Source organism: Cavia porcellus, unplaced genomic scaffold (genome assembly GCF_034190915.1).
Source record: "Cavia porcellus strain 051 isolate PalLab524CR breed Dunkin Hartley unplaced genomic scaffold, mCavPor4.1 scaffold_32, whole genome shotgun sequence".
Taxonomy (NCBI): Eukaryota; Metazoa; Chordata; class Mammalia; order Rodentia; family Caviidae; genus Cavia; species Cavia porcellus.
The window spans coordinates 37599703-37615601 of record NW_026947515.1 but is presented as its reverse complement, the minus strand read 5'-3'; the positions used below and the strand labels follow the sequence as shown (position 1 = coordinate 37615601).

The 15899-nt window shown below is 43.7% G+C and overlaps 1 protein-coding gene across 2 annotated transcripts in view; it reads right to left on the bottom strand.

Annotated features, from left to right (window-relative positions):
• The window catches only part of Stx8 (syntaxin 8), a 272462-nt gene that overhangs the window by 248689 nt on the left and 7874 nt on the right, over window positions 1-15899 (bottom strand). For both annotated transcript variants that reach the window (XM_063242123.1, XM_003466230.5), the window contains exons 2-3: window positions 15088-15187; window positions 11715-11809 (exon numbers count right to left, since the gene is read on the bottom strand). In XM_063242123.1, coding sequence (XP_063098193.1) covers window positions 11715-11809; window positions 15088-15187 — 195 coding nt within the window. The remainder of the gene's footprint in view (window positions 1-11714; window positions 11810-15087; window positions 15188-15899) is intronic.

Here is a 15899-nt window from a genome sequence, read left to right as displayed (position 1 = left end):
CCCCTTAGGCTTGAGTCCCAGGTCACTGTTCCAAGGTGTGTTTCCACACATCAGTGCCCCCGGTAGGGCTGGGGACGTGCTCAGAGGTGGGCCCTTAGCTGGCTTGTGCAAGGTCCTGAATTTGACCCCTAGCACTGACAAAACAAAAGTGAACGAAAAATCCCTAAGCTTACCCTGTTTCAAAAAGCAGAGGAAGACGTTCTCTAGGCTGTCTCCCCTCTTCCATCTCCACATCTGTTAACACATCTGGACTAGAGCTTGTAAAGTGCTACTTTATACACAATGACTGTAAAAACTGTTACCATCGGTCAGTATTTAAAATGCATTATGTGATCCTCAAGGAAAGTTACAAAGAAATGACGATATCTTAGTGCATCAGTCTAAAACGTGTGCTAGACCAGGAGCCTCAAAGGCAGGGCTTGAGTCCCATGCCGCCCACCGTTCGCTGTCTATGATGATGAAACAGTTATGGCACCTTCTGGGTCCTCTGTTTCTCTACGTACAACACCAGACCATCCATTACATCTCCTCCAGCACAACTCCTAAGTGATGGTCAAACAAATACATCAGCACCGAACCTGAAGGGAACGTTCTGTTGTGGAGATGTTTTTGTGCTGGAGACCAAACCCAGGCCTTGTGTATGCTGAACACATGCTCTAAGAGAGAGGGGGAAATTAAGACGCCCTTTGGAGAGGACATGTCTGACACTGGACGGAAAATCAACTCAATTTTTTCAAGTTTTTACCTTTGTATCAAAGGATCTTTCTTTGATCAGATCTTGAAGGCTTGGGATTCAAAGAAGCCCAGGCCACAAATACCTACTCCTAGCAACAACAGCAAAACATTGTAAGAGAATTGCTTTGGGTTTACAGTTTTCTTTAAAAGAGGAACATAAAACACTGCCTTCAGGCTCAGAAACTTTTGAGAAATTGGCAGAACCAAATAATAACATCATCACTACCTGAGTTGGATTACCGTAGCCCAGGAAATGAACAATTTTTGTTGCTAAGTTGGCACAGAAAAAGAGTTGGCTAGTTAGTAAAATCGTAAACAGTCGCAGGCCAAAAAACCCAAATTATTGGGTAACATAAGCCCTTAGAAAATCATAAATTCCCAAACCAACGTAACTAAGCAATGTTGGTGGCTTTAAATATTAAAATAACAATAATTAATAATAATGAATTCTCTCCCCACTCCAGAATGTCACTGGGTCAAATTACTACCACTGTCTTTTTTCCATTACCTGCTTGCCTGCAGTCACTAAGTAGCCCATCATCGAAACCATGAAGCAACAGTTGTAAGCAAGAAACAGTGACCTTAAATAGTCCTCTGCATTAACAAAAGGTCACATACTAACCTTTTGGTCAGTGCGACTATTAGGGATAAGTACCTTTTTTTTTTGTACCAGGGAACAAACTCACAACCTTGCGCTTGCCAGGCAGGTGCTTATACCACTGCGCTAAATCCCTGGCCCAATACATACCGGTTTTTTGTTTTTTGGGTTTTTGTTTTTGTTTTTTTTTTTTTGTCTTTTTCATTTTTATCGGTACCAGGGATCAAACTCACGACTGCCTGCTTGCAAGGCAGGTGCTTATGCTGCTGAGCTAAATCCCCGGCCCCATACATACCGTTTTTTAAGCTAACGGTAAATTATCAGTAAAATGTAAGGCCTTTCTTCTATATATAAGGAGTTCCTCAAAATATTTTTTAAAACTGAGAATTACATAGGACAGCTGGATAGGTGACCCACGTTTGTAACCCCAGCACCCGGAGGCTGAAGCAGAAGAATCAGAGCAAATCTGAAGCCATCCTGAACAGTGAGTTCAAGGCCAACCTGGACTACAAAGAGACCCTGTCTCAAAAATCAGAGAAACAAAAATCATATGGAGCAAAATGGAAATTTTAAATTACGGAAATTATTAATTATGTCACCAAATTAGCTAGGCTTATCTTGTGTGCTACACCCTGACAATTTCTGGTTTTGCTGGGATTTCAGTATCCAATCATCCAAGCAAACATAAGATGAACTAAAATCTAATATTAACAATTAAGCACAGATTTAAACATTTAAAAATAAAATTTTACAAATATTAGAATACATAGGGTAACCTTTTAATAATCTTAGAGTAGGAAAAATTTTTTCAGACAAAATTATAAATCTAGAGCTGGAGCTGGGTGTGGTGGTGTATTGCTTGTGATTCTAGCACTCAGGAGGCTGAGGCAGGAAGATCATCAGAAGCTTGAGGCTGCTCTGGGTTGCACAGTGAGCTTAAACCCAGCTTGAACTATATGGAGAAATCTTATCTCAAAAAAAAAAAAAAAAAAAAAAGCAAACCTAAAAACCTGCAAAGTAAAACCACAAGTGACAAATAAAAAAGGTAAAGGACATAACAGACTAATATAGCCGATCAAATGAAAGGTCATCCAGTTTCACATCAGTAAAAGAAATGCAAGCTAAAACAGATGCCCTCTCAGATTAGGAAACCGTAAAGACAGATGTGGAAAGGCGCTTCGGAACAGGGCACCCTCCTGCACTCCTGCCGGGAAGGTAAACAGGCAGTGTCAAGGCCAGCTGATTGCTGTACACCTACCATTTCCAAGGCACATTCGTGTGCTCACACGGGATTCCAAGCACACAGGTGCAGGGCAGGACTGTCACAGCAGCCAAATACTGGAAACACCGTAAATGTCCATCACTAAGGCCCTGTGCAATGGAACATTTTGCAGCCTAGAACGCTGTTTCTGTTCTGATAATGGGAGCCAACATTTCCGGGAACTCACAAGTGTTTATATGAATTATCTGATATGGAATAAGCTTCAAATTAGTTTTAACCCCAAAAATGGAGCAGGGAGAACAGACAGCAATAGCAACAAGGAACTGAATATAGCATGCCCCCATTATGTTACAAAAAAAAAAAAAAAAAAAAAGATAGTCTGGAAGGCCAAACAATGGCCTCTGAAGGAGGAGAACTAGCCAGGGGATGGCATCACAGCACTTGGGAGGGAGGCTGAGGCGGGAAGATCGCTGGGAGTTCAAGGCCGGCCTGGACTACAAAGCCAGCATAAACTGCATAGTGAAACCCTGTCTCCAAAAACAGAAGGGAAACTAGAGATTCGGGATGCAAGGCAGTCTAAACAGTTCTGTATTTCTTTTACCAATACATATGCTAGTTAATAAGTTTCAGAACCATATGTAGAGTCTTTATTATCAAGGGAACTGTGCATCTGCACATATATGTTTATAAATACAGCATGTCTCCTGTCCAAGAAGGCGTGGGATGAGGAGGACCCCCCAACACTGAACTATGACGAATGAGATGAGACAGGACGAGGCTGTGGGAGGAGCCTGCAGTGAAAAGTACCAGTAAGACGTGTGCCGGTGGAGTATTTCTTATGATAAAACAATAAAGGCCAAGTTTTAAAAGTTAGCAGATACTAGTTACAGATTTACACCAAGGTTGATAATGAATCAATTTCAAAGGCAGTCAGTGAAGAACAGAATCAAGCATTTGATGCCCCACGAGGCCTAGGGATCCCCCAAGCCACCTGTGGGGAGCTGTAGCCCTCCCCCGGGGGGTTGTCTGTAGTCTGTATCCCTGACAGCTCTAACAGGGTCAGCATCCCTGACTGCTGTAAGCAGCTGTGTCTTTCTACAGGACGTTAAAGAGCAGCACGAGCAGGTTCCTGCTGGTGCACAGGGCTGAGCCCAGCTCGCCTAACCCCGTCAGCTGCACAGGGCCACCCCACATCTGGGGCTCGTCTCCCCTGCGGCTGCCAGCACCCTCCCTTAGCATCTTCCCCCAGAACATTTTAGACTCTGGTTAAAAACAGCGCTGTACTGACACAGATTGAACACCCCCAATCTGAAAACCCAAGACCCCCCAAGGCCTGTAACTTTCAGAGACCAACATGTTGCCACAAGTGGGAAATCTCATTCTGTGAAACATTTTTCATGCAAAAAAGTTATTTTAAATGTGGCATTAAATTACCTTTAAATCGTGTATCTGTGAAACAAATACATTTTGTGCTTAGACTCGGCTCCCGATCCTAAATATTTCATTATGGATGTGTAAATATTCCAAAGTCTGAAAAAATGCAAAATCTGAAACCCTTCTGGTCCAAATCGCTTTGAAAAGGGACACTTGACATGCAATACTAGTTCAGAATATTCCCAAGGGCTCCCTTTATTTATCTTTTTCTGAGACAGGGTCTCACTATGTAGTCCAGGCTGGCCCTGGACTCTCTCTCAGGTATCCTCCTGCCTCAGCCTCCCAAGTACTAGGGTTACAGGTGTGCACACCTGGTGAGACTCCTTTCAAATCTGGGAACGCTATCTAGGAACATTTTGCCTCTTTGTTTTAGATTTTATTTTAATATACTGGGAGGACAGGCTGGGTGTGGTGGTGCACGCCTGTAATCCCAGCTCTTGGGAGGCTGAGGCAGGAGGACTGCTGTCTGAGGTCAGCATAGTCTATGCAGTGAGTGTAAACTACATAGTGACATCCTGCCTTTAAGAAATTTTTCTATCCGTCTATCCTGGGAGGACAGACCATTAGGAGAAAGGGAAAAGGAAGGTAGAGAGTAACTAAACCAACACACCATCTGCACAGTACACTTACAATACGTGGACTAACAAGCAGTCAGGAATCATGCAGCCAACAATCCGCGCTGCATGGAAGTGGACCTGTATGTGACAGCAGGCAGGGGAGAGGAGTATAAACAAGGCATGCCCCAGCCTAACAAGGAAAGCAGAAAACAGGACAATCAGAAGCCGGTGCCGTGACCTCCTCTTCCACCAGCTCAGTGAATAACCAAGAAGACAGTCAAAGAATGAAAAAACACACTGGGTGTGGCGGTGCACGCCTGTAATCCCAGCACTCGGGAGGCTGAGGCAGGAGGACTGCTGTGAGTTCAAGGCCAGCCTGCACTAAAGTAGCAAGACCGTCTCCAAACAAAACAAACAAGAATGAATAAGGAAAAAAATTACCTGCCAGGGTACTCTGTGTCTGTCTTGGCTGACTGCATGTGAGCCCTAGCCAATCCAGGAAATCGTAAGGTTGCGAACAAAATCAGATCCTGACTGCATTTTACCAGTACCTATTACAGTGGACCCTTGACTGAGAAACTCCGTTTGTTCACCAGGACTGATTATAACTCAAGTCGTCAACTGAAGGCTCAGGCTCCTCCACAGAGCTTTCAAAGTCGCTCTCCTGTGTGCAGGTGGATCTCAGTGTCCTTACAGAGACACTGGCCCAGGGTTTCTCAATTAACCCTGTGCAGGAAAGATGTGGTAATGTGCCTTTTGGAGCTCTTTAAGGGTTAAATCTGTATTAGACCAGCTAGACGCACAAGTGGCTGGCATTCAGGTCATAACCCACTGTCCTGTGCCAGCCTGGTTGTAACCTCAGGGCCCACTGCATGAGCGAGGTAAAGCCCAGGCTCTGAACCACAGACGGCGCACAGTGGAAATGTAGCTGGGCTCATGGAGCACCCGGCCCCATTCCAGCTTCTGGACTTTCTCTCTGTTGCTATCTGGTTTTCTTTTCTGTTTGTTTTGTTTTGTTTTGAGACAGAATCTTACTACGTTTCCTAGCTGGCCTCGAATTTGCGAGCCTCCTGAGAAGCTGGGATCACAGGTGGGTGCCACAATGCCTGGGTGATTTCTTTGGAACAGGATCTCACCGTGTAGTCCAGGCTATTCTGAACTCTTGATACATACGCCTGTCACAGCCTCCCTTTCTTTAACTCAACAAATCCTACTGAGTGCCTATCACGTGACAGGCCTAATCTCCACTTTACTCAAACCACTGGTCATTTCCTTTGTGCGGTACTGGGAATCCCACCCAGGGCTTCACTAACGCTGTGCAAGCACACTTCTTCTGTTGTTGCTTTGTGAGACAGGTCCTATGGAGCACAGGCTGCTGGTGAACTCGTGGTGATTCTTTTGCTTCAGCCTCTAAGTGCTGATTACAGGTGGGCACCACCAAACCCAACAGGCAAGCACTCTGGCCAGTGAGCTACAACCCAACTCTTCAATTTTGTTTTGAGTCAGTGAGTTTTGAACTCACTGAGTTGCACAGGCTTGCCTCAAACTTGTGATTCTCCTGCCTCAGCCTCCTAAGTATCTTGGATTACAAGCCTGCACCACCATGTCTGTAAAGCATTAATCACATCTGCAAGAACTGCTTTAACATCTGTGTGCTTTAATGCAACCATTTTGCCTATAAATTCTCATTGGAAGCAGTAACTTTTCTAAGAATGATGAAATACTAGTAACAGTTAATCCTCAAGGAGAACTTACATACAACCTAATCTTCACAACAGTAATGTAAATCATGCAGATTCCTATAATCCCGACTTCACATATGAAAAACACAAGGCCCAGGGAGGTTAACATTACATAGTAAGCATTAGCAACTACTTTTTATTCAACGCCCACCACGAAGGTAGGGGCTAGTCCTGCAAGATGCTTTAAAAGTATTCTCTTCAGAGCCGGCATCTCCTGGGATCTGTGCCATGCTGGAACTTAGGGCGCCGGGAAACCAAGCAACGCGCTCACCTCCCTGGTAAGTGGCCATGGCTCAAGCGAGCGGCAGGTGACCCAGAGAGAGAACCAGCCAGCTAGCATCTCCCAAGATCCGCATAATGTTGGAATTCAGGGCGCTGGGCAACAAAGGACCCTGCTCGTCTCCCTGGTAAGCAGCCATAACTACCAGCACACGGGCTGAGAATCAAACATCCCACCTCTCCTTCCCCTCCGTTAGCAAATGGGAGCCAGAGGGCTGAGCATCTCTTGGGAGGTTGACCATACGCAGTACAGCAAACAGGGGGGATTTCCTTCTGCCATCTCATTGAAGGCAAATATTGTTAGCACTGTTTTGCTGTATTCTGATTAATTGTGCTGCTCTATTCAATACTCTGTTTTGATAGGCTTTATGGTGTTCTGTATTTGGTTTGATTTTGCTATACCTGATTGAAAGGACAACTATTGTGAAGATAATGAGATGTACTATGGTACCTATTGCTGTTATCCCGGTAACCTGCTGTGACGTTCTGTTACCAATTTCACTGCATTGTCTTGACTGTCTTGCTCTTTTTATTCTGTTGTTTTGTTTCATACTGGGGATCAAACTCACAAAGTCGTGCTTGCAAGGCAGGTGCTTATACCACTGAGCTAAATCCCCGGCTATTCCTGTCTTGTTCTGTTGTACTTTACTACTTTCAAAATAAAAATTGTATATGTAATTATACAAAATTTCCCCAAAAAATATTTTCGTCAATTTTCACAACAAATTTGCAAAAGTAGAACTGCTTCTGCTCCATAAATAATGGAACTAAGACTCAGGAAGCCTGAACTGCTGCTTGGCCTCCGCTGAGTGCCAGGACTAGTCTTGAGCCACAGCGCTGCCTGCGTCCAGAGGTGCTGCTCCGCCCACTGTACTGAGGACACCACGCTTCTAGATTTCAGGGGCCAGCAGTGTTTCCAAACACACTGGGCACTGGAGAAGTACGTAACTGAGAGGCACCAATTATACATTTTACCAGCTACGGACTAGACCTTCAAAAAACAAACAAGACTATCTACTTAACTATCACGGTTAAAACATAAAGAAGATTTTAACATAAAAAAACTAGAAAGAACCATGTAATGACACACTTATTTATATTTATGCAGCAAATGTCACAAACAGGTGGTGTTTGAGAATCAACTGCAGCCATCAGGGGATGCTTTTTGAATCCATATCTACATTCATTTGGGTTTATTATATAGTGATTATCACAGCTCTTCACCTATCTTTTCCCAACAAAATAAAGAGTTCATAAAAGTCAACAGATTTTTTACAGAGAGTTTCCACAGGCCTTCTCCTATGGCACCAAAAATACCTTTTGATGCTAAAGCCATCGTTAAACAGATTATTTGGGGGGGCTGGGGATTTAGCTCAGTGGCATAAGTGCCTGCCTTGCAAGCAGGCAGTCGTGAGTTTGATCCTTGGTACCGATAAAAAGGAAAAAGACAAAAAAAAAATTTAAAAAAAAAGAGATTATTTTTGTTTTCTTTAAAGAGGTAAAAGTGCTGCCACTGAGAGCTAACAAAAGTACAAGCTTCACATAAAGCCAGTCGTACAGCATTTTTGCACTACCTGAAATTTCAGTCTTCAACAGCGCATCATTTTAGCGACAGAGAGACTTGGAGAAGCTCTGCGCATACAAGTCATTGTCTTCAGAATTCTAAACTCGCAGGCTAGGAAACGTTGCTTTATTAGCTGCAAACTACTGGATTCAACAGTGCGGAGCTTTCATTTTAATTTCATATACATCTTCGTCAGGAGTAAAATACTGTCTTTGGAAAGAGAATAACACCTTATACCTAACTTCCATGACTTTAACTGTCCAGAAAACACTGTCATAGGACTCACCTGTCTGGCAATTCCTAGTAGCCGTTGGACAACTCCATGCATCCAGAAAAGCATAAATCTAGTAAGCACCGTAAACTCTTAACTACCCAGCACAGTAAGGAAATGTAGTATTCCAATATTCACACCGGAAGAGTCACCTGACATTAATTATGCCCCAAAAACAGGATGAAAAAGTCAGCGTGTTGGTAATTTATGGATAACAATTTTTCTGAGCATTACAATGTCATAAAGTAGCGTACCTAATAAGCCACAGTGAACACTGTTAATCTTTCTGATGGTTCACAAGTTTCTGCAGGATTCCTAGTAGACAGGGTTTGTCTCCGCCCAACAGTAATGTTCCAATTAACATCACGTTCTAGGGGAAGACACGCCAGGTGGTCACTGACTGTATTATTTCTTTTAAAATAAAAGTCGGCAGTAAACAACTGACTTGGGGCCAGACTGTGTTTGAATTTGGCTCTTCTGTTCCCCAGCTGTGGGAACACACCAAAGCAAACACCTGAGCAAAGCACCGACCCTGCCAGGGTCCTCTCCTCAGTGTAAAATCTCCTCCCTGGAGCGCTGGATCCGCTCCCGAATGCATCAGGGATCCAGGTGCAAAGTCTGACCCGCCCCGGTACAGGGATCACCAGAACTCACCAAGAACATGAGGCCGTCAGGCCTGACATGCTGCTGTCACTGACCCTACGTCTAGAGGGTTAACTATTGCAGAAGGGGCAGGAAGGGAGATGGAGACACGCAGGACTAGGAACAGGCGGTGTGGGCTGGGATGCAGCTCAGCGGTAGACTGTGCCTGTCACGTGCAGGGTTCAACCCCCAGCACGAGGAAGACAGAAAGGGTCATAACACCGAAGCTCCCTCCCTGGCTCCATCCTATCAAAAGTCACGGCCGCCTTGCCACAGAGGCTCAGGAGCGCCCCCTGGGGGTGGACTGTTGCATGCCTTGCCGGGTTAATGACTGAACCATAGTTAAGTCATTTCAGAAAAATAAATAGAACTGTAAAGAAAGTCTTTTTATTCCAGCTGAGTTTTTAAAATTTCTCCTAGGAATTTATGAATTATCCACATTAAGGTCACTGAATAGTTCTGTGGTGTTATAAATAACTCTGTTCACTGTTTTTAATGCTTAGTGCTTAACTCAGCAATTTGGAAGGTATTCTAATATCACCACAAACCACACAAGAACCCCAGGAGATCACAGATGCTCAGACTGGCAGCTCTAGGAGAACAAAGTCAGTTATTCCGATGGCTCACTTAGTGTTCTGAGCAGAAATTACCGGCAGGAAAATGTAAGGCTTTTTTGTTCTGTTTCTGTTTTTGTTTTGCAGTACTGAGAACCGAACCCGAAGCCTTCACACTGAGCTATATTCCCAATCTTTACCTATTTATTTTTTTTAAAATAGGAGACAGGATCTTTCTAAGTTGCTCAGGCTGGGCTTAAACTTGTGGTTCTCCTGCCTCAGCCTCCCATGGTGCTGGCATTGCAGATACAAGCCACTGTATCTAGCTAAGTAAGTTCCTAATGTACAGATTCTCCTGGCTCTCTAAGTTTAGCACAGAAATGAGATGAATAATACGCGGTTCATAGTGTAAGCCACCAAATACACAGGTACCAAGACTCTACCATGAAACAACTAAGGTATCTGGCGGCCTTTCTAATGTTCCTGTTAGGTAACTGACACCAAAACACTTGATGCCTTGACTGCACGTTCGGAATTCCCAGTGCATGGTGACGGAGCTGAGAAAGGGCCTGGCCCATCTGAACAACTTGAGGCTTATGTATTTAGACTTCTTTTTGTTGGTAAGTAAAAGCTCAGACTTTTACAGTAGACTAACTGGGCAGTAGCAAATAATATCAGTTTGATAAAGTTACCAAGTATATCAGCATACTCGAATTGTGTTCAAAAGAAACCCCCAATTGTTTACTAAAATTGAAATTCTACCTGAAGCTTTCATGGATAATAACTGGACATACGGAAAGCCATGCAACTATCTAAACCAAACTTCTCGGAAACATAAAAGGGTAATATTTTCAGGAAAATGTTTTCCTTAAAGACTTTGAATTTTTTTATTTAAAAAGCTATATTCCATACAATTTCTATAAATTATTCTATTAATTTTCCCATAAACAAAGCCTGGATGTAAACACTTCCTCTAATACTGAAAGCTGGGCCTTTTCCCATGTCTACAACCCCAGCATTCAGGAGTGCGAAGCCAACCTGGGCTACACAGTGAGTTCAAGGCCAACCTGAACTACACAGCAAGCCCGTTTCAAAAAAAAAGACAAAAAAGTAAAGAAAAAAACTGGGTCTTTGGCAGGAACTATTCATAATTTAGAGTAAGTTGAGAGAAAAGCATTTGAGATCAGTTTTCAAATTAATATAAACTCACTATTGTTTTGTTTTGCTTTGTTTGGTACCAGGGATTGAACTCATGACTTCATGCTTGCCAGGCAGGCACGTATACCACGGAGTTAAATCCCCAGCCTAAACTCAGTTTTGAAGGATTAATTTAGGGAGCAGTTCACACATATTTTCCTACACTGGTCAGATAATGAATTTCTAAGGAAAATTTTAATACCTGGCAAGAGGCTGAGATGACAGCCCAATTTACTTTAAGCAAGTCCCATTCCCCTCTCCATCCCAAATTCTCCAAACTAGAGGCAATGTCTGTGCTCTTGGAAGAATAATGAGGTAAACCATCACATCTGGATAATCTACATTAGGCTGGGCATGGTGGTGCAGGCCTGTAATTCCAGCACCAGAAGGCTAAGGTAGGAGGATCACAAGTCTAAGGCCAGCCTGGGCGACACAGTGAACCCAGAGCCAACCTGAATTACACAGCAAAACCCAGCCTCCAAAAAAAAAGTCTACATAAATTGTAAAAACAACAGCAAAAGACACATGGTTTCTACTCTGCAGGAAGTAGGAAGAAGCAGATCTCTCTCCAGGAAGAAGCCTCTCCAGGAAGAAGCAGATCTCACACACTTTGGAGAGTCAGAGGTGGAGCCAGAGCTCGGTCTGCTGTTGGAGCGGCAGCTGGCCGTCCCCAGGCAGCAGCAGAGCAGGGCAGGCTGCGTACACACGAGGCTGAGAGCGGCAGCTCCTGCCCACGAAGGGGCACACCCACGCCAGCCAAGGCCTCGCCAGCAGATTCACCCTCAAACCCCCGACAGACACTTAAAACAGAGCTCAGGATCACAGCAGCAGTGTGGAAGGGGGCCCAGACTCCCTCCTGTCTTAAAATAAGGTCGCTTTCCTCCCACTCTAGAAAGTGGGGGGACTGTGGCGTGGATACATCTGATGTGTTGACACCGCTCTCAGCAGTAAATCCTTCAGAAGGGCGATCTTCTCCTTCAGGTTCTGCAGCGAAGTCCGGATGGCCACGGTGAGCTGTGAAGGAAAACACAGCCTGAGTCTTCCAGTCCAGGGACGCGAAACTGCTAAATCTACCAGGTAAATCTGGCTGCAATCATGGACAGGCCGGAAAAGATGCTTAGCGTCCCAGGGACAAATGCAGGAGTGAGATGGTGACCTGGTCCAGCACGCCGCTAAGTCTTGGGCGCTCCCAAAAGCCTGCCCAAGGGCAACCCGGTCTGTATCTCACAGTGGACTCTGACTGGAAGCCGCCAATCTCTCCTCCTGCTCAGCTGAATTCTGTCCCTGAGCGCTACCCATGGACCCCATTTATCTACCCTGAGGCCATGCAGGAAAGTATCTACCCTGAGGCCATGCAGGAAAGTATCACCGCAAGTCTCCACTCCACTGCAAAAAAACCCCACAACTCCCTCAACCATGATTCAAACAACACAGCGCTTTCTGAACCAGGCACTCAAGTGGTGTATCTATAACCATTTGAACGGTTTATAGCAAAGTGTTCTTTTTATACGAAAGGAATATGAACACGCAGGACTCTTTTTCCAAGACTGAGTTTTCTCCAACTATTCTAAAAGGCCAGAAGACACTTCTATTTGTGAATCAAATGTGCCATATTAGACAATGGACAGGCACAGGGCAGTGGCTTTCTGGAATTTGGAAATGTGAAAAGTAAAATTGCCTACTTACGTGAAAACATATTAGACCACAGATGGATGTGTCACAAAGCCAGAATACTGCAGGTTTCACTTGCTTCTTGTTAAAAGAAGACGCGATATAATCTGGGTAGAAGCCTGCCCCTCCTTACCTAACAGGTGAGAGGCTGCGCATGGTGGACACATGTCAAAAATCACTCTAAGGTGTCCACAGCCAAGGGAAAAGGCATCTAACTGTATTCTGGTTCCTCTGGAAACCAAGAAGGAACCGCCTAATGTTCATAGGGATACACCAAGGAAAGCAGATCTCTTCTCACTGAGAAAGCACAGAGCAAAACAAAAAAGTACAAGATGGTTTCAGCACTGGGCACCTGAAGCCCTCTAACCAAGAGCCTGTGGACAGCTGGGGCAGCATGGTGAGACTGTCTCAAATAAAAAACATAAATAAAATAAAACAGCAAAAAATATACACACATATACATATACACAACACACCTCTAAAAACCACATAAAATTAAAGACCCAAAAGCATTCAAGAGATGAAAGAGTACATGGTCACTGAGAAGTATGACTCAGTCAGGTGTGGTGGCATATGTCTATCATCCCAGTACTTGGGAGGCTGAGGCAGGATTGCTGTGAGTTCGAGGCCAGTCTGGGCTACCAAGTGAGTTCAGGGCCAGCGTGAACAGCATAGGGAAACCCTGGCTCAAAAAGACACCCCCCCCCCAAGAGTACAATTTAATTCTCAATCTGTTAGCGTGGAAGATAGCCATCATAATTTCTTAAAAGAAGAATTTAGTTCTGATATGTCTCCGAAGCAGGGAATGGTGGCCCATGCCTGTAATCCCAGTATTTGGGAGGCTGAAGCAGGAGGACTGCATGAGTTTGAGGCCAACTACATAGTAAGACCTGGTCTCAGAAAGCAAACAACAACAAAAAGGAACCCAAGCAGAGAAAAAATAATACAAAAACTAAACACACAAAATGTCAAGGATTTTTTTTAAGCAGTGAAATTTCTTAATACAAGAAAACGACTATTTTTATGAACAAGAAAAGTGTTAGTATCATAATGAAACAGAAGCTTCCAGAGCACAGAAGAAGATGAAAAGCCTAATTAGAAAATCAAATTAATCTGGTCATTAAAAAAAAAAAAGCAGCCAGGGGTGGTGATACACGCCTATAATCCCAGCACTTTGGAGACAGACGCAGGAGGATCACTGCAAGTTCAAGGCCAGCCTTGGCTACACAGTGAGCTCAAGACACATATCAATTTCTCTTATGGATGATGAATGTAAAAAAAATTTAAATATGAGTAAAGCAAATTCAAAATTACATTAAAAAGACAATCTGGCATTGCCAGGGAGAATTTATTTATTTTATTTTTTTATTTTTATTTTTTGGGGGGAATTTATTCTAGTTATTTAAGAATAGGCTGATGCTAGGAAACCTAAAAATAAAACCTTATGGTTCTAATGATTAAAAACAGAATAAACATGATGAATCCAGTCCTGGAGAAATTAAAAACAAAACAAAAACAAAGAAAGATAACTAACAATAAAATCATGACTGGTAGACTGCATTGTCATTTAACATGGTCTGCAAGTTCTAGCCAATGCAAAATGAAAGCCTGTCTTGCAGGTTAATGGATTTGTACTTGGGAAAGTTAAAAGAATCAGTTGAGGGGCTGGGGATTTAGCTCAGTGGGTGGCATAAGCGCCTGCCTTGCAAGCAGGCAGTCATGAGTTCGATCTCTGGTACAGAAAAAGACAAAAAAAAATCAATTAAAAGATTACTTGAAAGAACAAAAGAATTCAGCACACTGATCAAGCATGAAAAAATTAAATACATTCCTAAATTTTACATTTTCTAAACTATTACTTTCTAACTTCACAAAATCTAAAATCTCTGCATCCTCGCGCCTGGCACATGTAACTACAGTAGACACTGCTGGAGGAATGAACGCATGAATGAGTAAGAGGAAATATTCAGTATTATAAACACAGTAAGTTTTTCCCACTTTTTATTTGAGAGGCACTGGGAATGGAGGCCCAGAACAAGATTTTCTTTAATGGCGCTTCACAAAACTACTCTGAAAGTTAGGCTGTATGAAGAAAAAAAATGACATCATAATAAAGGGACCCCTAAATAATCAGATATGACGTCATTATTAAAAAGCAACAGGAATGTGACACCGTCAGCTGCCACCTGTGTCGTCAGTGCGACAGAGCAGAAGGCCTGGGCACCCTGCAGCTGTGTCACAGTTTAATGGGTGAGATATGTACACTGCGCATCTCAGCAAATGGGAAACCTGGCAAACGGGGAAAAATAAAACTGAGACATTACAACACACCACAATAGCACACCACAAATGTGAAGAGTAACATTCTACACATTTACACACGCACACGCACACCCAAACACAACACAGCCTTAGATATAGGAAGGTTTGCAGACCTCCAGGCTGAAAATCATTTAAGTACCAAACCGGTCATGGTAATAATGCATGTTTTTAATTCCAGTGCTTGGGAGGCTCACTCAGAGTTCAAAGCCAGCCTGAACTACACAGCAGGATCCTGCCTCAAAACACCAAAAGAGAAAAAAGAAAAAATCACCTAAACACTAATTTTCTTCTGGTATTACCTTGGGTGTCTTTTCGCCTCTTCTTTCATACTGATTTCGTTGTTGAATTTTCTCAGCAATGTCTTGGGCAATTTGACAGGTGGAATCGTACGTGGAGAACCTAAATCAAAGTCGTAAAAGAGAAAGATGTGTAAGAAAAAAGAAATTCTTATGAACAGACACAATGCCACATGCCTATAGTCCCAGCACTAGGGAGGCTGAGACAGCAGGATCATCATGAGTTTGAGGCCAGCTTAGGCTACACTGAGTGTTTTAAGGGCAGCCTGTATTTCATAGGGAGATCCTGCCTCAATAAACCAGAAAAATAATTTTTAAAAAAACATAGAAATTCTGCTGAGTTTTTAATTCTAGCCACAGATTCAAACAGGAAAGAAGGGTAATAAACAGACAGGCATAGCAGTACATACTGAAAGGCACTTATTACGGCCGGGCACCCTTCCAAGTGTTTTATTTGTAACCACTCACTCAATGCACTCAAGAACACACAGAGTGGGCGCCGCTACCACCCACATCTAGAGGCAGCCTGGCTCACCCAGCCGGGACCCCAGCAGAACAAGGCAGCCTGGCCAAAGTCCGGGGCTCTAACCACCTTGGTACTGGGCCGTGATGAAGCATTTTCATAGTAACAAACATTCCTGGAAGGCCTGCGCTGCACAGACCCCTGTCTGGGTGCTGTAAATGAACAGACCCGTGAACAAAGCATGCAGTCCCCACATAAACAGGCTGTATGTTGGGTGCTGATGCCCGCTAAAAAGAACCTGCAGCAGGATAGAGAGTAATCAGGAGCTGCCAGGAAGACTGGTGACCCTCAG